Here is a 25168-nt window from a genome sequence, read left to right as displayed (position 1 = left end):
CTGCGCTGGGGCTGTAGCATGAGCTGTGGTGCCTCCTCCACAGCAGAGCTGTTCTCTGCCACCCTGCGCAGGTGCTCACCACCGGGCTGTGGCCAGGCCCCCCAGCAGCCCAGTGTGAACTAGTTGTGGTTCCTGCAGCTGGCGTCACACACCTCCAGGTGTGACGGGTCCAGGGTCCCTGTACAGCAGCGTTTTGGCTGCCACGAACAAGGCCATGCAGGAGAGCATGGGCTTCCTCTGCCTCACACGAAGATGGGGTGTCCTTCCAGGATCAGTATGTCACGAACAGGCAGACTTTGCAATCTGATCACAATGCCCAAAAGCACGCAAGCCGAGTGACCAGCCAGGATGGACACAGGCTCCTTTGAGGGTGTGCACTTAGAGGCAGCCGAGTGCACTGCCTAGGAGGTGCAAGTCAGCTGCACAAAGACGGGTGGAAAACTAAGGACCATCTGAACAAGGGACACAATGCCACTTAGATTTATTTATTGGAAAGCTACTGAGGAGGACTGACTGTCAAGGGCAAATCATACAGAAAATCCAATTATTCCAATTGGGCCCATCACTATGCATTTCTGAAAGTAAGTTTCATCAAATATATCCCATACTTTAACATATTTAATGGTACATATTTTCTCACTTATGTGGAAGCTAGATCTCAAATACAACTGGACATGATAACCTATACAGGACTCTAGCATTCAGACAGAGTCAGACTAAAGAGGATACTCAGGGGAGGAACCCAAAGATGTCACGCCTCTGAACATTTAAAATAGTATTTAGTAAAACAAATTCTGGAAAATGGAAGCATGGAGTCCTTTGCTGGTGGTGGTGATGGTGGCATGTGTTTTTGCTCTGGGATTTATTTTTGTCATTTTAGCAGAGGCAAAGTGGGGCACAGCAAGGGAGGGGAAGGGTGAGCAAAGCGATCATGGTATTCAGCATACACTGAACAGAAAATGAACTATGCAACTTGTGGGCAGAGATGAGAGGGGGAACTGGGGGAACACAAAGGAAAGGGGTGACATTGTCCAAAAAGAAATGCATCATTACCTCACTTATGAAGTGGCGATCCCTCTGTACAACACCTCAACAATAACAATAAAATGTATTTTGAAATCATTTTAAGCAATAAAACATTCCAGATTTTCTATTTTCTTACGTATTTTCTGCCTTCATATTCTAAAGATCTGAAAATAAGCGTTCAATTTTGTAAACAAAATAATCTCAGTCAAAAAGATATGTTGAGTCCACTACATAATTTGTTGGATCCATAGTAAGAGGAAGGTAACAGTCCCCTCAGTGAGACTTACTAAAAAGTCAAGATGGCGGTGCGCAGCCACCTGTGAGCCCCGAGGAACTGCAGTCATGCCAGCAGGCCTGTGAGGACAAGGCTGGGTGGGAAACTGCACAGGAAGACAAGGGGCTGTGAACACACCTCATGGCACAGGTTCTCTTCAACGTCAGTCCAGGACCCAGATGCAGACGCACAGGTATACGCGGCTGGCATGGGGCCCAGATTCTCCTAAGCAGGAAGGACTCACACGGAGACCCTTCCTGCACTCACCACCCCCCTGCTCCCTGCTCCATGTCCAGTGCAGCCATGGCCTGGCCTGAACGTGAACAGGCCAGGCCCCAAGACACACATCACCACACCTGGTGTCCCAGTCGTTCACTCTGCCCAACAAATGCCCACAGGATTTCTCATCAGTACAAGCAGGCATTTGAAACACTTCGAATTTTATTAGAAGAAAAAGCGGAACACCTCCTACTCAAGGGGGACAGGGGACTTCTGTGCTTCTGGAGGGAAGAGAGTCGGCTCTGGAGAGGAGAAAGGGAAGGGAGCCCAAGGTCTGGAGAGCACAGCAGGAGGTGATCACAGACCAGTGACAAGGGACGGTGGGGAGGGAGCCAGACTTCTGCCTTGGGAGTCTCTAGCAAACTTGGCCTCCTTCAGCTGACCTCTCCTGCTTCCACACTGTCTTCTACCAGTCCATGAGGGTCGGAGGATGTGGAGGATTGCACGGACACAGGAAGCCACCAGCATCAAGTCATCCCCAGAACGAGGGTAGCAGTGACCTACACTAGGAGTGTTCTTAGCCCATCACCCACCAGAACCCCAGGAAGCAATTCTTACACAAACACACCACAGGATTCATCCTGCCTGAGGGTTCCGGTTTGTTCTCCACTCCAAGATACCATGGGGACCATCGTAAATGACACAGGAGAGTTCAGTGATCACCAGGAAAACATGAGAGGCCTCTGTAAAGGCCATCATGAAGATTTATTATGCATGAAGTCTATTCTCCGCGGGCCACCATGGTCTGGTCTGTACTAGATCACCATGATAGGCTATTCCAAACCAGGTCACCATGAGGGTCTACTCGATGCCCACCCACCGTGAGAGTCTCTTCTACACAAGGTCACAAAGAAGGCCCACTCTACATCAGGAAGGCATGGGATTTCATTGAATGGTAAGAAGCCCAGAGGTCATCTGACATAAGAACACTACTCAAGGACACCATGGGAACCACTGGCTTCCAGGACCTCCCCATGTAGATGCCACTCTACATGAAAGCACTATAGGTCCTTCACTGATACTATGACTAAACACTCAAGACACTCAAAGAAGTCTTTTGACTCAGGTTTAGAGGTTTCAGTCCATGGTTGGTTGCACCAGCTGCTTTGAGGTCTCTGGAGAGACAGAACATCATGATGTGGTACATGGTAGAACTTAGCTGCTCACCACACAGTGGCTAGGAAACATGAGAGAGGGAGAAGAGGGAGCTGAGACCCAAATGCCCTTTCAAGGGCATGCATGCACCAAATGACCAAATTTCCTTACACTGTATTCCATGAGATCTGACACCTTCTAGTAACAGGAGAAGCTGGTGCCTAAGCATCAAAACAGAGCCTTTGGAGGTAATTTAAGATCCAAAGTCAACTGACTACATTCTACCCAAGGATACCATGGGGGTCCACTATCCAAAAGAACTTCATCAGGGCAATGCTTTTTAAATTACGATTATTTCCATTCATTTGCAGACATTTTCCTGACCACACAGAAAAGAGAATGGCCAGGATTCCCAGAGGGAATGAAGATCTGGGCCTGAATGTGTGTCTATTGAGGGCTAATCAAGGTGTAAAGGCCATAGGCAGTGGTCACTTGTGAGCAGCTGATAGATGGAGATGAAAGTGTAGGTGTGATCACAGGCTCATTAGGAGAGAAAAGCAGTCACATGGAGAATGTGGTCTTGGATGAACGTGGTCAGGACATGGAGAATGTGGTCTTGGACCACGTGGTCAGGACATGGGGAATGTGGTCTTGGACCACGTGGTCAGGACATGGGGAATGTGGTCTTGTACACGTGTGGTCAGGATATGGAGAATGTGGTGTTGGACACATGTGGTCAGGACATTGAGAATGTGGTCTTGGAAGAACGTGGTCATGACATGGAGAATGTGGTGTTGGACATAAATGGTCAGGACATGGAGAATGTGGTCTTGGATGAACCTGGTCAGGACATGGAGAATGTGGCCTTGGATGAACGTGGTGAGGATATGGAGAACGTGGTCTTGTACACATGTGGTCAGGACATGGGGAATGTAGTCTTGGATGAACGTGGTCAGGACATGGAGAATGTGGTCTTGGACACATGTAGTCAGGACATGGAGAATGTGGTCTTGGACCATGTGGTCAGGATATGGAGGATATGGTCTTGGATGACCATGGTCAGGACGTGGAGAATGTAGTCTTGGAAAAATATGGTCAGGACATGGAGAATGTGGTCTTGGACACATGTGTTCAGGACATGGGGAATGTGGTCTTGGAGGAAGGTGGTCAGGACATGGAGAATGTGGCCTTGGCTGAACATGGTCAGGACATGGAGAATGTGGTTTTGGACACATGTGGTCAGGACATGGAGAATGTGGTCTTGGACACATGTGGTCAGGACATGGAGAATGTGGTCTTGGACACATGTGGTCAGGACATGGAGAATGTGGTCTTGGACACATGTGGTCAGTACATGGGGAATGTAGTCTTGGATGAACGTGGTCAGGACAAGGGGAATGTGGTCTTGGATGAAGGTGGTCAGGACATGGAGAATGTGGTCTTGGACACACGTGGTCAGGACAAGGGGAATGTGGTCTTGGACACATGTGGTCAGGACATGGAGAATGTGGTCTTGTACACATGTGGTCAGGACATGGGGAATGTGGTCTTGGACACATGTGGTCAGGACATGGAGAATGTGGTCTTGGACACATGTGGTCAGGACATGGAGAATGTGGCCTTAGATGAACGTGGTCAGGACATGGAGAAGTGGTCTTGGATGAAGGTGGTCTGGACATGGAGAATGTGGCCTTGGATGAACGTGGTCAGGACATGGAGAATGTGGTCTTGGATGAAGGTGGTCAGGACATGGAGAATGTGGCCTTGGACACATGTGGTCAGGACATGGAGAATGTGGCCTTAGACACATGTGGTCAGGACATGGAGAATGTGGTGTTGGATCATGTGGTCAGGACATTGAGAATGTGGTCTTGGATGAAGGTGGTCTGGACATGGAGAATGTGGCCTTGGATGAACGTGGTCAGGACATGGAGAAGTGGTCTTGGATGAAGGTGGTCTGGACATGGGGAATTTGGTCTTGTACACATGTGGTCAGGACATGGAGAATGTGGTTTTGGACACATGTGGTCAGGACATGGAGAATGTGGTCTTGGATGAAGGCGGTCTGGACATGGAGAATGTGGCCTTGGATGAACGTGGTCAGGACATGGAGAAGTGGTCTTGGATGAAGGTGGTCTGGACATGGGGAATGTGGTCTTGGATGAACATGGTCCGGAATGCTCTCTGAAGTGTGGTCGTGAAGGCATTGAACACATCCCCAAGTGTCCAGTATGTGTTGGGACCACGACAAGCCAGGTTGGACTCTCAGGTCCTCCACCTTGGGCTGAGGCAGCACAGCCCTGCCTACAGTTGACAGGAGGTACGTAGAAACCCACATACTCCTCAGAACTATGAGGAAAGGGTGACCAGAAAACCCATAAAGGCTGCTTTAAACATGAGGACAAAAGTCTGCAATGGGGCAGAACACAATGAGGGCCATAGTAGAGTATGACAAGTTTCTGGGAAAGACTGAGGATGGATGGGTGGGTGGGTGGACAGATGGAGGGATGAGCTCCAAAGGAGCTTAATACCATGTTTAAAGAATGAGAACGAGGAAGACCCCGGTCTCCTGGGTTCCTTTATACCATGCTCTGGACAGGCTCATGTCCCCTGAGGTCAGTGCGGGGTCATCACATGCTGGCCCGTGCCAAGATCTGTGCTGGTCTGAGCATCAGGACCAAGGCTGTCAGGAGCCCCATCTGTGTTTGACAAGAGACATACCCAGTCACCTCCAGGGACTGCTCAGAGTGCCAGGCATCCTCAGCCCTGCTTTCCCTCTGCATAGTGACACACAGCTGCACAGGACCGGGCAGGTGACAGTGAGATCGCTTCTCACACTGAGACCGCCTCCCCTGCCACTGTGCACCAGGGTCCCTCCAGAAGGTGCTTGAGAACCCTCTGGGCACGTATGAAAGAGCTCAAAAGGAAACCAAAGCCCACAAGTCTGCCTGTTACAAGACTCTAGCCTACGGAGCAGCTTTAAGGGCAAAATGCCCTAGGCCAGAGATGGGATTGAGGCTCAGGGACACAGAAAAGCAACGCTGATTCTTTAAATATAGGTGCCAGCCAGAGCAGAGCTCCCTGCATGAGAACAGTACAGCAGGAGGAGGGCCACGGACCCCAGGGCACAGAGGTGCACACCCGCCGGGCTCAGGAAGGCCCCGTCCTCCTCTTCTTCCTCTTCCTCCTCCTCCTCCTCCTCTCCAGAGTCTTCCTCTGTGTCTCCCACATCGTCATAATCCTGCTCCTGCACCAGGTCTCTGGACACTGTGGGCTCCTCTTGCTTCTTCTCCACAGAAACAGCTTCAATGTGCTCGTAGATACCTTCTGATGGCAAGTGCCCAGACATTCCAGAACCTGCAAACGCCACACCAGAACCACCTAAGACAAAGCTCTCCTGCAGGTGGAGCCCTCCCTGGCCCTGTATCCCCCATGGGTGCTAAGACAGATGAACCCCTTACTGCTGGGCACACAGGCTGTGTCCTAGGGAGAGATGGCTGGTACAGGCACTACACTTATTCCTGAGTGATAATGAAGGGGTTGGGTGGCAGACAAATATTTCCAGAACCCTGAGAAGACAACATCTCTTCATCCAGCCTATCTCAGAAGAAGAGGGGACTCTTCTCCCAACAGCTCAGGCATGCAAAGAAGTCCACCCACTCGCGGCTGGCCTGGAGACTAGCTAGTACACACGGCAGGGACCAGAGCAGAGAGGACCTGCTGTGGCCATGGTCTCAGAGTTTCTCCCCACTCTGAGTCGTCACATACCCATGCTGGCAGCTCTGCCTCGGCACCACAGAGCACCCAGGCCCAGGAGGGTCAGGGCCAGAGAGCAGCCAAGGACCAGGCAGGAGATCTCAGGCAGAGTCCAGACCAAATGCACAGGCAGAGGAGCTGGAGAAGGGGCTGTGGGCACAGAGAGAGGCGGGGCCTCCTGTGGGCCTGAACTGCCCAGGGCTTTGTGACCCTCAGCCCCTCAGGAAGGGGCGGGGCACCCACAAGGCCTCCAGACGTCTGCACAGACACGGCCCCAGGCAGAGGGCCAACCTGCTGGTGCGCAGGGCCCGCGTAGGAGCATCTAGGTGGAAGTTCCCAAGTGGACCTGCAGAGACCGTGGGTGGAAGGACCCCAGGGAGGCCCCTTGGAAAGTCCCGGTGAGAGAATCCCGCTGTGTGCACTAAGGCAGGGTGCGGGTGGGACCTGGTGTGGGCCCCAGGGTCTCACTGTGGTCACTGCCCTCCTCAGCTCCGCGTTGGACGTGAGCTGTGACACCCAAATGTGCTGGACCCCACAGTCAGCAAGGGAAAGACCTAAGAAGTAGCCGCTGGAGAGCTGGGGCCTCTGTCCCCCACAGGGTCAGGAAAAAGCATTGCCCATGTAGGCTGGGCAGCCATCCCTAAAGGGCCGGACCAGCTAAAGAAGAGATGACGGGCCAGGATTCCACAGGTGCCCAGCACTGGGCAGAGCTGAGATCCACCTCAGGCCGTCTAGGCACTGAGGGGCAGGAGGAGAATGGGCGTGAGAACAAGTCGCCTACCCAGTGCCGTGGCACCTGCAGGAGAAATGCTGGCGGGAAGGCATCGACTGCCCTCAGCAGCACATCCTGTGCCCCACAGATGCCTGTGCTGCCCTACCCAGCAGAGCCTCTGCCTCACGGCCCAGGCGAGGCGATCTGCCCGAGCAGAAGGTAGGATCACCCTAAACTCGCCCCCGGGCCCTCACCTGAGCACCGCACGCCCGCGTCCTCCTTGTGGGTGCAGTCTCCGCGTCCCCACGGCTCCGCGGGGCAGCGCCACAGGGACGCCTCGCTGCCCCGGCAGCCCACCTCATCCAGCCACACGGGCCCCGCGCCCGGGCCGAAGGCGGCCCCCGGCGCGGCCTCCACGGCCCGGCCGCAGCCCAGCTGGCGGCACGCGACCTCCGCATCCGCCAGGTCCCAGGAGTCGTCGCACACGGTGCCCCAGGAGCCCGCGTGCCAGAGTTCCACGCGCCCGGAGCAGCCGTCGGGGCCCCCGATCGCCCGCAGAGCGCCCTCCTCTGGAAGGAGATGTGAGGTTAAGGTGGCGTTGCATCTGGATGTGCAAGGCAACTGGGAGGCAGACTGACGGTACCGTGGCAGCTGAGTGGGGATGAGCAGTTGAGTGTCTCCCCAGAGGCCTGTGGTACTGCCTGTGAATGTCCTGTGGGAAGACACAGAGCGTAAACCCCAGGAACTCCACAGAATCCAGCTGTGGGCCACCATGACCCACGGGCAGGGCCTGGGCTCTGGCAGACACACAGCCTTCCACGGCACCTCTGAGACCACAGCACCCACCTGAGCAGGAGATCCAGACCTCCTCTCCTGGGGCACAGGACTGAGGGTGCCAGGGCGAGGAGGGACACTGCCACAGAGTGGAGCTGTGTGGCCTGCGGCACTCAATTCTGTCGACCCAGGAGATGCCTGAGCCTGCCGGAGCCGGGGGCCTGCTTTCCAGCCAGCCCCAGTCCCCACACCCCAGCTGCCTGCAGATGACAGTCACGGAGACATCCCTGAGGGCATTGCTGCACACAGCACCCCAGGACCCATTGTACAGCACGTCCAGCCACCCAGCACAGTCTCTGCTACTGCCTCGAAGCCTCAGTGCCACGGACTCTGCAGGACAAGCACAGAGAAGCCCTGTGTCAGGCTCCGAGCCTGTTCTCAGAGGGAGAAGCCCAGCAGAGGGCATCTCAGCTGCCCTCAGTGTCTTACCCAGCATGCCCTTGGCATCACTGGCACATGGGTAGATCCATCTATTGTGAAAAATAGTGAGGAGGGTACTCAAAGACTAGAAATTCCATGGGCTCCAGTTATGCCACAGCTAGATATATATCTAGTGTGGTTTTAAGGAAATGTCTCCAAGAGACTCACTGCTGAAGGCGTGGTCCTTCATCTTCCGCTAGTGCTGCGACTTGAGAAGACGATGGAATCTTTTGCTGGTGGGGCCTTGTGGGAAGTAGGGTGCTAGGGGTGCTTTGGAGACTGTGCTGTCCTGTGCCTCTGTTTTCTCTCTGTTCTCTGGCACCATGAGCTAGGCTCCAGAGTTGCCCTTACCCTCCCTATGAGCTCTATTCCTGGCCCAGAAACAAATGGGCTGACGAAAAATCTGACACAGTACCCAAAGGAAATTGTCATATGTCAAAGACCCATGACCCTCTTTTCATTGCACATACATGTCCATTAGCACATAAATGACGCAGGAAATGCTTTTCTGGCTATACATATAGATATGAAAACAGATATGGATAAAGAAGAATGTTAGCCTTTTAAAAAAGAATCCTAAGTGGGAATGATAGTGTGTGCCTGTAATCCCAGCCTCACAAGTAGGAAATACAAGTAGGAAGATTATAGTTCAGGCTGGCCTGAGCGTGAACTCAACACACAAAGTGCCAAAAGCCAGTTGTCCACACTTCAACTCAAGGCACTCAAGAGGCTGAGACCTGGAGGATTAAGGTTCAGAGTTAGCCCAGGCAGAACCAAGACTCCGTCTTTTATTAACCAGTAAAATGCCAGGCTGGAGATATGATCCACATTGAGTGTCAGTCATGAAAAAAAACAAGTAAAAGAGAGCACTAGGCCCTTGGTTCAAGCTTTGGTACTAGAACTATATATCTCCAATGTAAAAAGGGTTGAGTGGGTAGCTCAAGTGGTAGAGCCACTGCCTGACAAGTGCCCAGCCCTGAGTTCAAACCTCAATACTTAAAAAAATAGAAGATGGAAGGAGGAAGAGGATGAAGGAGGAGAGGAGAAATGATCACACGTAATAATCGACAGCCCTAGAGAATATCGCATTAAATAAATCAGACACATAATGACAAATAGTGCATAATATAAAATATTAAATATAAAAATATAAAATGTTAAATACAAAGAAACAAAATTAAATTGTGGGGAAGTAGGGAAGAGGGAAGTAGGTCAAAGGAAGGCAAGTTTAAGATTAAATGTGTAGCAGAGAACTAGTGTCAGTATATTGTATTGTATACTAAAAACCAGGCTAATAGAAAAGATTTCACATTCTTTTACCACAGAAACAAAATTAGGTGAATTGCTGGGTATCTTAATTGACTCGATTTTGGCAATCATTCCAGCATACATATGTATATCAAAGCACCACACACTTTTAAATACATACAATTAAAAATAAAATAATGGGATGAGGAAAGTAACGGCTTTGAGGAGTTGCCGGAAGTTTTTCAGAGAGTGAAAAGGGAAAAGCATCCAGATCCAGGGATCTAGATCCTAATGGATTTGGTCTACAAATATTCTCCAGGATACAGTGAAGCCACAACATAACCATACTTCCTGCAGCACTACTTACCATGGCCCAAGTAAGGAATCAGTCCAGATAGCCCTCAATGGACAAAGGGATCAAGGAAATGTGCCGTGCGCGTGTGTGCACACGCACACACACACAAATGTGCACACACACATGTACGTACACACACAAATACACATGCACACACAAACACGCACGTACACACACACACAAACATGCACGCAATGGAATTTTACTCATCCTGGAAAGAATGATATTTTACCATTTAAAGAAATGGAAAGACCAGAGAAAATTATGTTAAATGAATTGTCAGGCCTAGAGAGACACAGGGTGAATATTTCCCTCATATGTGGAATATGGATTAGTTTGCAGACTCATAAGTAAGTACATTGAATGATACCTACAAATGGGGCTGGGAAGATGGCTCTGTGGTAGAGTGCTTGCCTTGCATGCATGAAGACCTGGGTTCAATTCCTCAGTACCACATACACAGAAAAAGCCAGAAATGGCACTGTGGCTCAAGTGGTAGAGTGCTAGCCTTGAGCAAAAACAGCTCAGGGACAGTGCCCAGGCCCTGAGTTCAAGCCTCAGGACTGGCAAAAAAAAAAAAAATGTAAAATGGTAAATTCAAGGGAAAACTCAAACTATAATTCCTTAGAAAGGCAAAGTCACAGCTCAACAAAATAAACACACTAGGAAGCTGGCATTTGAAAGGGGTGGACCTGGGGAGAAGAGGGGGAGAATTCAGCCAAGAAGTCAATGTATATCCTACCAAATTAAGAGTAAGGGAGGAGTGGTTAGGAAAGAGACAGCTGGGAATGTTGGAAAGGGTGACATTGATCTAAATGGACTGTCTTCATAAACTGCTCTATTAAACGGTAACTCCTTTGCACAACTACTTAAAGATAAATTTTAAAAAGAAAAATAATCCTCTCCTAGAGTCACATGTGTGTGTATATGTGTGTGTGTGTGTGTGTATATATATATATATATACATATATATATATATATATATATATATATATATGGCAGAGAGAAAACAGCAAGAGTATCAAGTCACATAGGAACCCCACCGTGCTGCTAGCAGATTTACCATCAGACCAGAAGAAAATTCAAAGTCCTAAAAAAGAAAATGCCAGCCAAGAATACAATATCCTTTAGGAAAGGATAATTTGCAAGTCAAGTAAACACTGAGGACTTCATCCACACATCAGCCTTATAAGAATGCTTACAGAAGCCTATTCTAGAAGCAAGAGGATGAGAAATGGCATCATGAAAACATACAAAAAGACAAAATTCAGCAGTAGAGCATATGTACCAAAGAGAGGAGCTGGAACACTAATACCAACCCACAAAGACGATCAAAAGAAGAAGGAAGAAAAACAATACAAATGCACCCAAAACACTAACAAAATGGCTCGCGTGCGTATTTAACAATAATAGCTTTGAATGTAACAATATTAACTTCCTCAGTTAAGTTATGACCTGGCCACCATGTGTTACCCACAAGAAATTCACCTCACCAGAGAAGACACGGACCAGGAGGGAGGAGAGCAAAAGCATTACAGCAAATCAAAGCTTAGGAGACGTAGCTGTGCTCATATTAGATAAAGAAGGTCAAGTTAAAATCAGAAGAAAAAGAGCCGGTCCCCCGCGGCTCACACCTGTCATGCCAGCTACTCCGGAGGCTGAGATCTGAAGGTCATGTGTCGAAGCCAGCCCGGGAAGGAAAGTCCATGAGACTTCTCTCCAGTGAGCTTGGTGCCCGGCTGCCCCCGGGACTCCTCGGAAGCCGACCCACCTGAGCAGAAGACGCCCGCATCCTCCTTGTGGCTGCAGTCGTGCCGGCCCCAGCCCCGCGAAGGGCACTGCCACAGGGCGGACTCATTGCCCAGGCAGCCGACTTCGTCCATCCAGATGGGCCCTGCGCCCGCCCCGAAGCGCGCGGCCCCCCGGGCGCCCAGGGCGCGGCCGCAGCCCAGCTGCCTGCACACCACGGCCGCGTCCCGCAGGTCCCACGCGTCGTCGCACACGGTGCCCCACGTGCCCCGGCGGAGGATCTCCACGCGGCCCGCGCAGCGGCCGGAGCCCCCGGCCAGGCGCACGCGGAGGCTCCCTGCGGGCCAGGAGGGACCCGATGGGAAGATGGGACGGGGCGGGGCGGGGGACAGGATGGGACCAGCCGGGGACGGACACGGGATGGGGCGGGGCGGGACGGGACCGGACACGGGATGGGGCGGGGCGGGGCGGGGCGGGACACGGGATGGGGCGGGGCGGGACCGGACACGGGATGGGGCGGGGCGGGGCGGGACCGGACACGGGATGGGACGGGGCGGGACGGGACCGGACACGGGATGGGGCGGGGCGGGGCGGGACACGGGATGGGGCGGGGCGGGACACGGGATGGGGCGGGGCGGGGCGGGGCGGGACACGGGATGGGGCGGGGCGGGGCGGGACACGGGATGGGGCGGGGCGGGGCGGGACCGGACACGGGATGGGGCGGGGCGGGGCGGGACCGGACACGGGATGGGGCGGGGCGGGGCGGGACCGGACACGGGATGGGGCGGGGCGGGACGCGGGATGGGGCGGGGCGGGACGCGGGATGGGGCGGGGCGGGGCGGGATGGTAAGGGCCGGGACGGGGCGGGGCAGGACCGGACGGGATGGGACCAGATGGGACGGACACGGGGTGGGACGGGACGGGACCCAGGCCCGCTCACCCGCGCACACCACGCCCGCGTCCCTCGCGGCCCCCGCGGGCCCCGGCGCCGAGGCGGACACGTCGCACTGGCTCAGCCGGGCCTCGGAGCCCCGGCAGCGCACGCGGCTCAGCAGGGCGCGGCCCGCGCCTCGGACCGGGGCCGGCGCGTCGTAGGCCCGCTCCGCAGCCCCGCAGCCCAGCTGCCGGCACACCACGGCCGCGCCGCGCAGGTCCCACGCGTCGTCCAGCACGCGGCCCCACGCGCCCTCCAGGGCCGCCTCCACGCGCCCGTCACAGCGGCTCTGACCGTCCCGCAGCCTCACCGCGCCGGGGAGGCCTGCGAGGGAGAGCCGGGCTGGGCGCGGGCAGGGGGCGCGGCGCGCACGGCCACGCGCGCGCACAGCCACGCGTGCACGCACACGCACTCACTCGCACGCGCACTCACACTCGCACACCCACGCGTGCACCCAGGCGTGCACACGCGCACACGCGCGCTCACACTCACAAGCGCACAGCCCCACCGGGCACGGGGCCCCGACCCCCAGCCTCTCCGCCCACCCTCACCCCTCCGCCCTCGTCTCTCCCCCTCCCGACGCCCCGCCCAGCCTCCTCCGGCCCCGCCCCCGTCCCAACGCCCCGCCCAGCCTCCTCCGGCCCCGCCCCCGCCCCGACGCCCCGCCCAGCCTCCTCCGGCCCCGCCCCCGCCCCGACGCCCCGCCCACCTGCGCAGACGGCGGCCGCCGCGTGTCCCGGGGCGCAGGCCGCCGCCCCCAGCGTGCCCGCGGGGCAGCTCAGCAGGTGCGGCTCGGTGCCCGCGCAGTGGAAGGCGTCCGGCCAGCAGCGCGCGTCCCCGCCGCCGAAGCGGCCTCCCGCGGGCGCGGCCGCCAACGCCGGGCCGCAGCCCAGCTGCCGACACAGCACCGCGGCGTCCGCCAGGTCCCAGTGCGCGGCGCACAGCGGCGCCCAGGCGCCCCGCACCTGCAGCTCCACGCGGCCCTCGCAGGCCTGGCTGCCGTTGACCAGCCGGAACTCTGCGGAGACGGGGCCGCCGTGACCACCGGCGCGGGCGGGGCCGGGCCGGGACACAGAGAACGCGGGGCGCGGGGACACGAGAACGCGGGGCGCGGGGACCGGGACGGGGACACGAGAACGCGGGGCGCGGGGACCGGGACGGGGACACGAGAACGCGGGGCGCGGGGCGCGGGGACACGAGAACGTGGGGCGCGGGGACACGAGAACGCGGGGCGCGGGGACACGAGAACACGGGGCGTGGGGACACGAGAACGCGGGGCGCGGGGCGCGGGGACACGAGAACGCGGGGCGCGGGGACACGAGAACACGGGGCGTGGGGACACGAGAACGCGGGGCGCGGGGCGCGGGGACACGAGAACGCGGGGCGCGGGGACACGAGAACACGGGGCGTGGGGACACGAGAACGCGGGGCGCGGGGCGCGGGGACACGAGAACGCGGGGCGCGGGGACCGGAACGGGGACACGAGAACGCGGGGCGCGGGGACACGAGAACGCGGGGCGCGGGGACACGAGAACACGGGGCGCGGGGACACGAGAACGCGGGGCGCGGGGACACGAGAACGCGGGGCATGGGGACACGAGAACGCGGGGCATGGGGACACGGGCGTGGGGGGCGGGCCCGCGAACCGCCCTGCTGTTAACAGTGCCCTACAGCAGGCCAGAGAACCCCAGAGCTCAACCTTCTGGAAAACTGTCAGGACCCCATCACTGAATATGGTCAGCTATAGTGATTGTGAAGAGTAGGAATCAATGAACTCAGGAAAGCCTTGACTGGCTTGGACATTAGGACAGAGGTTTGTGACATGTGGAGAGAGAAGAATTGGGGAACATGAAGATGAACTAGTGGAGACGGAGACCAAAATACCCATGAGAAGAGAGTGTGAACTTGTGAGCATGCATGTGTTTGAACCTCAGTAACACCAAATTGATTAAATATGTGGATCCACACAAACAAGTAGGTCAACAAGCCCAGTGCTGGTGGCTCACGCCTGCAATCCTAGCTACTCAGGAGGCTGAGATGAGGATCACGGTTCAAAGCCAGCCCAGACAGAAAAGCCCTCTGAGACTCTTATCCCCAATAAACCACTCAAAAAAGGGGGCTAGAAGTGGCACTGTTGCTCAAGTGATAGAGTGATAGCCTTGAGCAAACCCCAGCACCAGAAAAAAGAAACAAAAAACTGACAGCCTTGAGAATAGACACACAAAAAAGTGATTGTTCAGTAGAGATTCACCGCGGAATTGACAACCAACTTCTCGTCAAATCTTGAAGATGATGGTCAGAAGTGGCGTGCTGTGTTCATAGTGTTGTAAAGAGAAATAGGATGAGCAGGGATTCTATATCCACCAAAACTATCCTTGAAGAGCAAAGGAGAAGCTAAGATATTTTCAGAAAAACAAAAGCTGAGGTGCTCACGGTGAATAGACAGACCCCACAGGAGCACTAACTAGAGTCTCTCAAGTCAACATGACAGGCAGTTAGGCAGAAATCTTAAAGAAGCCTGGTAAAGGCAGCAACTTAAGTAACAAGGGCGCCAGTATTGCTGTGTTTTTGAAATGCAAATTTCTTTCTATCCTGAACTATTTAAAAGATCAATGTATAAATCTACATTATAAGGTACATAATATATGAAGATATAGTTTCTGAAACTAAAGGTTAAATAATACAACCAATAGGGCTAAATAAAAGTAGAATTCAGAGCTGGGCACCAGTAGCTCACACCTGTAATCCTAGCTACTCAGGAAGCTGAGATCTGAGGATCACGGTTCAAAGCCAGCCCAAGCTGAAAAGTCCCTGTGAGACTCATCTCCAGTTAACCACCAGAAAACCAGAAGTTGCACTGTGGCTCAAAATGGAAGGGTTCTAGCCTTGAGCAAAAGAGCTCAGGGACAGCACTAAGTTCAAGATCAAAGAACAACAACCAAGAAAAAAAAAAGAGAATTATACAAATCTTTTAAGTTTTGTTTTTTTTTGGTCAGTCATGGGGCTTGAACTCTGGGCCTGGGCGCTGTCCCTGTGCTCTTCAGCTCAAGGAGAGCACTCTACCGCTTGAGGTACAACGCCACTTCCACTTTTCTAGTGGTTAATTGGAGATAAGAGTCTCACGGACTTTCCTGCCTGGGCTGGCTTCGAACCGTGATCCTCAGATCTCAGCCTCCTGAGTAGCTAGGATTACAGGCATGAGCCACTGGCGCCCAGCTTTTAATTTTTAAGACAAACTTATTTACTCAAAACATATTGTTATAAAGTCAATTTATATTAAAATTAAAACATTGTTATACATTTAAACATTTAATCAATAATATATTATAAGCAATTATTGAAATATTTAAATAATATTATTTAATAATATATTGTAAGTAATGTATTATTTAAATATTTAAAAATTATTTAAATGTTATTATAAATTAAATGAATAATTTAAAATATATCATTATAAATTTAATTCAGTCCCAGTTACCTATGAAAATAATTTGAAAGATAATGCATCTATATTCTCATGTTTATTATGATATTAACAAGACCCAAGCTATAAAACAAACCTAATCAAACATGATCTGATGAATTGATAAAGAAAATTAATATGTACACTACCCAGCATTAAAAGGATGAAATCAGGACTGGGAAGGTGGCTCAGTGGTAGAGCGCTTGCTTTGCATGCATGAGGCCCTGGGTTCGATTCCTCAGCACCACATAAGCAAAAAAAAAAAGCCAAAAGTGGCGCTGTGGCTCAAGTGGTAGAGCGCTAGCCTTGAGCTGAAGAGCTGAGGGACAGCGCCCAGGCCAGAGTTCAGGCCCCAGGACTGGACCAAAAAAAATAAATAAATAAAGGATGAAATCTTGGTGGGTGCTGGTGTCTCAGGCCTGTAATTCTAGTTACTCAGGAGACTGAGATCTGAGGATCACAATTTGAAGCCTGTCAGGGCAGGAAAGTCCATGAGATTCTTATCTACAATAAACTACTCAGAAAAAGCCAGGCATGACCCTGTGGCTCAAGTGGTAGAGTGCTAGACTTGAGCCAAAGAAGCTCAAGGACAGCACCCACTCCCTGAGTTCAAGCCCCACAACTGGCACAAAACAAAAAAGGATGGAATTTTGTCAATTGTAGCAACATGGAAGGAACTAGAGGTCATTAGGTTAAAGGAAATAAACTAAACAGGAAGCTAAACACTGCATGATCTCAAGTACATGTGGAATCTGAAAAGCTATTGCATAGAAATTGAGAGTAGAAGCTGGGCGCCCGTGGCTCCCGCCTGTCACCCTAGCTACTGAAGAGCTGAGATCTGAGGATCGCGGTTCAAAGCCAGCCCAGGCAGGAAAGTCCGTGAGACTCTTATCTCCAATAAAAACCACTAGAAAACCAGAAGTGGCGCTGTAGCTCAAGCGGTAGAGTGCTTGTCTTGAGCTGAAGAGCACAGGGACAGCGCCCAGGCCCAGAGTTCAAGCCCCATGACCCACAAAAAAAAGAAAAAGAAAGAAAGAAAGAAAGAAATTGAGAGTGGAGTAGAACAGTGGAGATAGTAGCTGTTAGGGAGGGTAAGGGAATGTTGGTCAATGATACAAAGTTATATTTAACCAATAAAAGTAAGTTCTTATTTTTCTACTCTGTAGCAGGATCCATATAGACAATAATAATTATAATAATTATTACTATAATAATAATGTGCTGTATGTTTCAAAAGAAACAACAAAAAAGGCTTTGATGTTTCAATACAAAGAAAAGATCAATCCATCAACCACTTTGGAAAGCAGCATGGAGATTCCTCAAAAGACTCCACATAGAGCTCCCCTATGACCCAGCAATCCCACTTTTGGGCATTTGCCCAAACGATCACAAACAAGACCATACTAAAGCCACCAGCACAACGATGTTTATCACAGCATTATTTACCATAGCTAAGATATGGAACCAACCCAGATGCCCCTCAGTAGATGAATGGATCAAGAAAATGTGGTAGTATACACAATGGAATTCTATGCCTCCATCAGAAAGAATGACATTGCCCCATTTGTTGGGAAATGGAAAGACTTGGAAAAAATTATATTAAGTGAAGTAAGCCAGGCCCAAAGAAAGATAGGTCCCATGATTTCCCTTATTTGCAATAACTAATATATGTCTAGGATAAGAGAAAAGGTCAAAAGCTATGTAATAAGCCAATCAATAAATGGGCAAATGAGCTAAAGAGAGACTTCTCAGAAGTAAATATGGCAAACAGACACATGAAGAAATGTTTGGCATCTCTGATCATAAAGGAAATGAAAATCAAAACAACTTTGAGATTCCATCCAAAAGAGAAATGTTCTCATTACCTGACCTATGAAATGGTAACCCCTCTGAATAACACTTTAAAATAACAATAAAATTATATTTTTTAAAGACCTGAAAATAGAAGAGGGAGAAAAGGAACTGGGGAAGGGAAATAGGAGAGAGGAAAGATGTACAATATAAAATTAGGAAGCATGAACAAAATCAAAGCGTGTATACATGCCTCACGGAAGTATCACAGTGAAGCATAACCACTTAAACAACGTGCATGTGGTAATTCTTGTAACTTTTTAAGTGTCATGACACTGAGGTGTCTTTCACTGGGAAAGAGTCTCTTGAAGAAACTACTGAGCACACTGGGTAGCCTTATGGAAACAGTAAAGCTTACTACTCCACACATTCAAAGGAACAAACCAATGGCAACCCAGACCAATGATGTGGCCGATGGTGCCCCAGATAAGACCACACAAATATTCCAGGCTCAGCACCCATGAGCTGAGCTTCCATGTGTCCTGGAGAGACAAGATCGGGACAGGCTCCCTGAGACGACTGGGGGTAAGAGAGCTAGAGGCTGCCATCTGTCACAGGAAGCAACAAGGAACCAGGGCCACCTAGCTCAGCCTGCCCAAGGGGCCAAGAGGCCCAGAAGACAAAGATAAACACTAACAGTCAAAAGCCCTAGGAGAAAGCACTGAGCAGACAATGCAGGGCTTTTAACTAACACCAAAAGCACAAACAGTAAAGCAAAACTAGCTGTTGTAACCCATCAAAATTGAAACATATATCAAAGTGCACCTTGGAGCCACAGGACTTCGAATCATGAGTTTATAAAGGTCTACCACACAGAATATTCAAAAACACACAACACCATCACATAAAGAAGCATTCTATTTCTGAAATGAGCGACAGGAATAGATATTTCTCTAAAGAGAAAATGGTGAGCAAACGCATGTGAAGCTGGGAAACGGAAGAGAGGAGGCCACGGAAAGCCAACTAATAGAGGAGTCTGGCCCCCAGCCCCGTGACCCGGCTCTCCGCCACCATCACAGCCCAGTCCCTGAGGCCCCAGACTCCACCAGCACAGTCCAGATCCCTCCCGGGCCTGCCCCGACTCACTTTCCCCTGAGCAGACAAGTGCGGCATCCTGGCCGTGTGCGCACCGGCGCCCAGGCTCCCTTGGGCAGTGGAACAGCAGCGACTCGTTGCCCACACAGCGGAAGGCCTCCGTCCACACAGGCCCTGACCCCTGGCCGAAGTGGGCGCCCCCAGGTGTGGACACCGCCACCCCGCAGCCCAGCTCCCGGCACACCACGTGGGCTGTGGGCAGGTCCAGGTCAGCATCGCAGACCGTGCCCCAGGTCAGGCCGCGCAGGACCTCCAGGCGCCCTGCACAGGGGTGGTCGCCGCCCGCCAGGCGGGCTTCCACGTGTCCTGGAGGAAGACACCAAGCTGGAGCAACCAAGGGTAGGGAAGGCTCCATGCAAACTACTGAGCTCAAGTGGCCACCGTTCAGCCCTCCAGGACCCAGGACAACCTGACATAGTTACACCCCAGGGTCCAGAAGCCCAAGGGTAAGTCGGGGGTCTGCAGACTCAGGGCCTTGCCACCCCTCTCCAGACCTCACAAGTGTGCCAAGATCACAAAGACCCATGGTTCCCTGGCATCTGGAAGGACATGGCTGACTGGGACCGCACAGGCAGAATAAGTGCGCACTGCCCCTCAGCCCCAGAACACAGGCCAGATAGAGATCTGAGCTCTGCCCACCGAGACTGCTGCCTGGGGCTTTCTTGAACCTCTACCCAGTAGAAATGCAAAATCCTATCAACCACCATCCACAAGAAAGGTCTCCATTCACCATGTCCCCATGTGGTGAGGCAGACCCAAAAACACAGCCAAAATGTGCTGGCCCAGGGGCTCTCTACCTGTGCACACCACTTGGGTGTAGGTTGGACGGTAACACTGCTCTAGGAAGTTCACGTTGATCTTGCACTGGAAAATGTTGGCCTCTGTCCCCTGACAGGACACAATCTTCTGCTCCTGACTCTCAGGGTCCCCTCCAGGGTAGGTTCTCGACCACTGCAGAGCAGCGCCGCACTCCAGCTGTCTGCAAAACACACTTGCCTCCTGCTGCTGCAAGTCACACCGCAGGGCGAAGCCAGCAAGGTTGATTGACTCTGGGGTCCCTGCACAAGGGCTTCCACCGCCGTGCAGTCTAATTTTTCCCAAGGTACTCCCTAGTGGGATGGAAGACAAACAGACCTGGAAGCTGGGCACAGATTCTCAGCGGTGCTGTGACCAGCCTCACGCAGCATCCACAGCACCCAGGGACACATTCCAGAGCACCGTGGCCACAGCCCCACCCATCACCCTCAGGATTGTGGGGCTGTGGGCTAGTTGCACACAGCACCAAGAAGCTGCCAGGGGAACCCACGACAGGACACCTGCCCGGAGTAGCCAGTGGGTTCCTAACTGCCCCCTGGAGAATCCAATGGGTAACTGCACCCCCTGGAGTATCCAATGGGTAACTGCCTCCTGGAATATCCAATGGGTAACTAACTGCTCCCTGGAGTATCCAATGGGTAACTAACTGCCCTCTGGAATATCCAATGGGTAACTAACTGCCCTCTGGAGTATCCAATGGGTAACTGCTCCCTGGAGTATCCAATGGGTAACTGCCCTCTGGAGCTGTACTCAGCACACAGCAAGAGCTTGTGAAAACACTCTGCTGAGGTAGCCCAGGACGACCCAGGAAAGCATAGCTTTGGTGGCTAAATGTAGAAACCTGGAAATCCTATGAACAGTGATCAAGACAGAGTCCCACACAGGGGAGAGCAGAGATGCATTGGGACAAAGAGGAAAGCCCTCATCCTGCATCAGGAGGAAACCCCAGACCCCTGAGAAAATGAGGCACCACACCTGGGCCAGACTGGTCCTCCTCCCCTCTGGATCCTGAACAAGGAAGGAAGTCCCAGAACTAGGAGGGCTGGGAGTCCTCAGCTGACCTACTTGAGCAGATGATTGACACCACACATTGGCACTTGCAGTCGGCGATCAGGCCCCAGCTCCCCAGCGAGCACTCCCCGAGGGTGGCCTCCTCCCCCTGGCACTGGGTTCCAAACAGCCACAGCCCACTCATCTCTTCAGGCCGTAAAACAAACTGAGGAGCAGCTAGTACATGGCCACAGTCAAGCTGTCTGCAGGTCACTGTGGCCTCCCGCAGGCCCCAGTGGTCCCCACACACAAAGCCCTGCTGGCCATGATGCTGAAGGTGCAGACGGCCCTCACAGTGGTTTGTGCCATCCAGGAGAGTCACAGACTCCGCTCCAGCCGGACCTTCAGGAAAAGAGCACAGGATGGTACAGAAGATTGTGGGGGATTTTTGTTCAGGAGGGTCCATGTTAGAAAGCTTGCCCTTGTTTTCCACCCAGACCCCTCCTTATCTCATGGGAATCAGTACACAGTCACTGTGGTAAAAGGGAAGTTCACAAAAATGAGCACAAGGAGATGTGGTATCAGAACTGTGTCTGACTTCCACCCTGAGCAGACAGCAGACCTGGGTCCCTGGCCCCAGGACTGCAGACAGCAGCAGAGCATACTCACCAGGGGGAGAGGCCCAGCAGGCCAGAAGAACAGCCCCCAGCCCCAGAGGGGAGAGCGCCATGTCTGGCGGGCTTGCGGCTGCAGCTTGTCAGGCTGCAGTCTGGGCTCCGGCAGCTGTGCTCTGCCTCAGGAGAGGACGCTGCGCTGGGGCTGTAGCATGAGCTGTGGTGCCTCCTCCACAGCAGAGCTGTTCTCTGCCACCCTGCGCAGGTGCTCACCACCGGGCTGTGGCCAGGCCCCCCAGCAGCCCAGTGTGAACTAGTTGTGGTTCCTGCAGCTGGCGTCACACACCTCCAGGTGTGACGGGTCCAGGGTCCCTGTACAGCAGCGTTTTGGCTGCCACGAACAAGGCCATGCAGGAGAGCATGGGCTTCCTCTGCCTCACACGAAGATGGGGTGTCCTTCCAGGATCAGTATGTCACGAACAGGCAGACTTTGCAATCTGATCACAATGCCCAAAAGCACGCAAGCCGAGTGACCAGCCAGGATGGACACAGGCTCCTTTGAGGGTGTGCACTTAGAGGCAGCCGAGTGCACTGCCTAGGAGGTGCAAGTCAGCTGCACAAAGACGGGTGGAAAACTAAGGACCATCTGAACAAGGGACACAATGCCACTTAGATTTATTTATTGGAAAGCTACTGAGGAGGACTGACTGTCAAGGGCAAATCATACAGAAAATCCAATTATTCCAATTGGGCCCATCACTATGCATTTCTGAAAGTAAGTTTCATCAAATATATCCCATACTTTAACATATTTAATGGTACATATTTTCTCACTTATGTGGAAGCTAGATCTCAAATACAACTGGACATGATAACCTATACAGGACTCTAGCATTCAGACAGAGTCAGACTAAAGAGGATACTCAGGGGAGGAACCCAAAGATGTCACGCCTCTGAACATTTAAAATAGTATTTAGTAAAACAAATTCTGGAAAATGGAAGCATGGAGTCCTTTGCTGGTGGTGGTGATGGTGGCATGTGTTTTTGCTCTGGGATTTATTTTTGTCATTTTAGCAGAGGCAAAGTGGGGCACAGCAAGGGAGGGGAAGGGTGAGCAAAGCGATCATGGTATTCAGCATACACTGAACAGAAAATGAACTATGCAACTTGTGGGCAGAGATGAGAGGGGGAACTGGGGGAACACAAAGGAAAGGGGTGACATTGTCCAAAAAGAAATGCATCATTACCTCACTTATGAAGTGGCGATCCCTCTGTACAACACCTCAACAATAACAATAAAATGTATTTTGAAATCATTTTAAGCAATAAAACATTCCAGATTTTCTATTTTCTTACGTATTTTCTGCCTTCATATTCTAAAGATCTGAAAATAAGCGTTCAATTTTGTAAACAAAATAATCTCAGTCAAAAAGATATGTTGAGTCCACTACATAATTTGTTGGATCCATAGTAAGAGGAAGGTAACAGTCCCCTCAGTGAGACTTACTAAAAAGTCAAGATGGCGGTGCGCAGCCACCTGTGAGCCCCGAGGAACTGCAGTCATGCCAGCAGGCCTGTGAGGACAAGGCTGGGTGGGAAACTGCACAGGAAGACAAGGGGCTGTGAACACACCTCATGGCACAGGTTCTCTTCAACGTCAGTCCAGGACCCAGATGCAGACGCACAGGTATACGCGGCTGGCATGGGGCCCAGATTCTCCTAAGCAGGAAGGACTCACACGGAGACCCTTCCTGCACTCACCACCCCCCTGCTCCCTGCTCCATGTCCAGTGCAGCCATGGCCTGGCCTGAACGTGAACAGGCCAGGCCCCAAGACACACATCACCACACCTGGTGTCCCAGTCGTTCACTCTGCCCAACAAATGCCCACAGGATTTCTCATCAGTACAAGCAGGCATTTGAAACACTTCGAATTTTATTAGAAGAAAAAGCGGAACACCTCCTACTCAAGGGGGACAGGGGACTTCTGTGCTTCTGGAGGGAAGAGAGTCGGCTCTGGAGAGGAGAAAGGGAAGGGAGCCCAAGGTCTGGAGAGCACAGCAGGAGGTGATCACAGACCAGTGACAAGGGACGGTGGGGAGGGAGCCAGACTTCTGCCTTGGGAGTCTCTAGCAAACTTGGCCTCCTTCAGCTGACCTCTCCTGCTTCCACACTGTCTTCTACCAGTCCATGAGGGTCGGAGGATGTGGAGGATTGCACGGACACAGGAAGCCACCAGCATCAAGTCATCCCCAGAACGAGGGTAGCAGTGACCTACACTAGGAGTGTTCTTAGCCCATCACCCACCAGAACCCCAGGAAGCAATTCTTACACAAACACACCACAGGATTCATCCTGCCTGAGGGTTCCGGTTTGTTCTCCACTCCAAGATACCATGGGGACCATCGTAAATGACACAGGAGAGTTCAGTGATCACCAGGAAAACATGAGAGGCCTCTGTAAAGGCCATCATGAAGATTTATTATGCATGAAGTCTATTCTCCGCGGGCCACCATGGTCTGGTCTGTACTAGATCACCATGATAGGCTATTCCAAACCAGGTCACCATGAGGGTCTACTCGATGCCCACCCACCGTGAGAGTCTCTTCTACACAAGGTCACAAAGAAGGCCCACTCTACATCAGGAAGGCATGGGATTTCATTGAATGGTAAGAAGCCCAGAGGTCATCTGACATAAGAACACTACTCAAGGACACCATGGGAACCACTGGCTTCCAGGACCTCCCCATGTAGATGCCACTCTACATGAAAGCACTATAGGTCCTTCACTGATACTATGACTAAACACTCAAGACACTCAAAGAAGTCTTTTGACTCAGGTTTAGAGGTTTCAGTCCATGGTTGGTTGCACCAGCTGCTTTGAGGTCTCTGGAGAGACAGAACATCATGATGTGGTACATGGTAGAACTTAGCTGCTCACCACACAGTGGCTAGGAAACATGAGAGAGGGAGAAGAGGGAGCTGAGACCCAAATGCCCTTTCAAGGGCATGCATGCACCAAATGACCAAATTTCCTTACACTGTATTCCATGAGATCTGACACCTTCTAGTAACAGGAGAAGCTGGTGCCTAAGCATCAAAACAGAGCCTTTGGAGGTAATTTAAGATCCAAAGTCAACTGACTACATTCTACCCAAGGATACCATGGGGGTCCACTATCCAAAAGAACTTCATCAGGGCAATGCTTTTTAAATTACGATTATTTCCATTCATTTGCAGACATTTTCCTGACCACACAGAAAAGAGAATGGCCAGGATTCCCAGAGGGAATGAAGATCTGGGCCTGAATGTGTGTCTATTGAGGGCTAATCAAGGTGTAAAGGCCATAGGCAGTGGTCACTTGTGAGCAGCTGATAGATGGAGATGAAAGTGTAGGTGTGATCACAGGCTCATTAGGAGAGAAAAGCAGTCACATGGAGAATGTGGTCTTGGATGAACGTGGTCAGGACATGGAGAATGTGGTCTTGGACCACGTGGTCAGGACATGGGGAATGTGGTCTTGGACCACGTGGTCAGGACATGGGGAATGTGGTCTTGTACACGTGTGGTCAGGATATGGAGAATGTGGTGTTGGACACATGTGGTCAGGACATTGAGAATGTGGTCTTGGAAGAACGTGGTCATGACATGGAGAATG

The 25168-nt window shown here is 52.3% G+C and overlaps 1 protein-coding gene across 1 annotated transcript in view; it reads right to left on the bottom strand.

The window, feature by feature from the left end:
- The window catches only part of LOC122127849, a 48745-nt gene that overhangs the window by 13118 nt on the left and 10459 nt on the right, over positions 1-25168 (bottom strand). Inside the window, exons 8-21 of the mRNA XM_042702165.1 lie at positions 21858-21967; positions 21567-21629; positions 20969-21299; positions 19889-20196; positions 19083-19397; positions 13392-13700; positions 12689-13006; positions 11771-12085; positions 7977-8306; positions 7786-7839; positions 7397-7711; positions 5816-6031; positions 3691-4258; positions 153-262 (exon numbers count right to left, since the gene is read on the bottom strand). Of these exons, the coding sequence (XP_042558099.1) occupies positions 153-262; positions 3691-4258; positions 5816-6031; positions 7397-7711; positions 7786-7839; positions 7977-8306; positions 11771-12085; positions 12689-13006; positions 13392-13700; positions 19083-19397; positions 19889-20196; positions 20969-21299; positions 21567-21629; positions 21858-21967 (3662 nt within the window). The remainder of the gene's footprint in view (positions 1-152; positions 263-3690; positions 4259-5815; positions 6032-7396; positions 7712-7785; positions 7840-7976; positions 8307-11770; positions 12086-12688; positions 13007-13391; positions 13701-19082; positions 19398-19888; positions 20197-20968; positions 21300-21566; positions 21630-21857; positions 21968-25168) is intronic.

This window comes from Dipodomys spectabilis, unplaced genomic scaffold (genome assembly GCF_019054845.1).
Source record: "Dipodomys spectabilis isolate Male_0828 unplaced genomic scaffold, ASM1905484v1 ptg000313l, whole genome shotgun sequence".
Lineage (NCBI taxonomy): Eukaryota > Metazoa > Chordata > Mammalia > Rodentia > Heteromyidae > Dipodomys > Dipodomys spectabilis.
The sequence above is the reverse complement of the archived record's forward strand: the minus strand, read 5'-3'. Positions and strand labels throughout refer to the sequence as shown.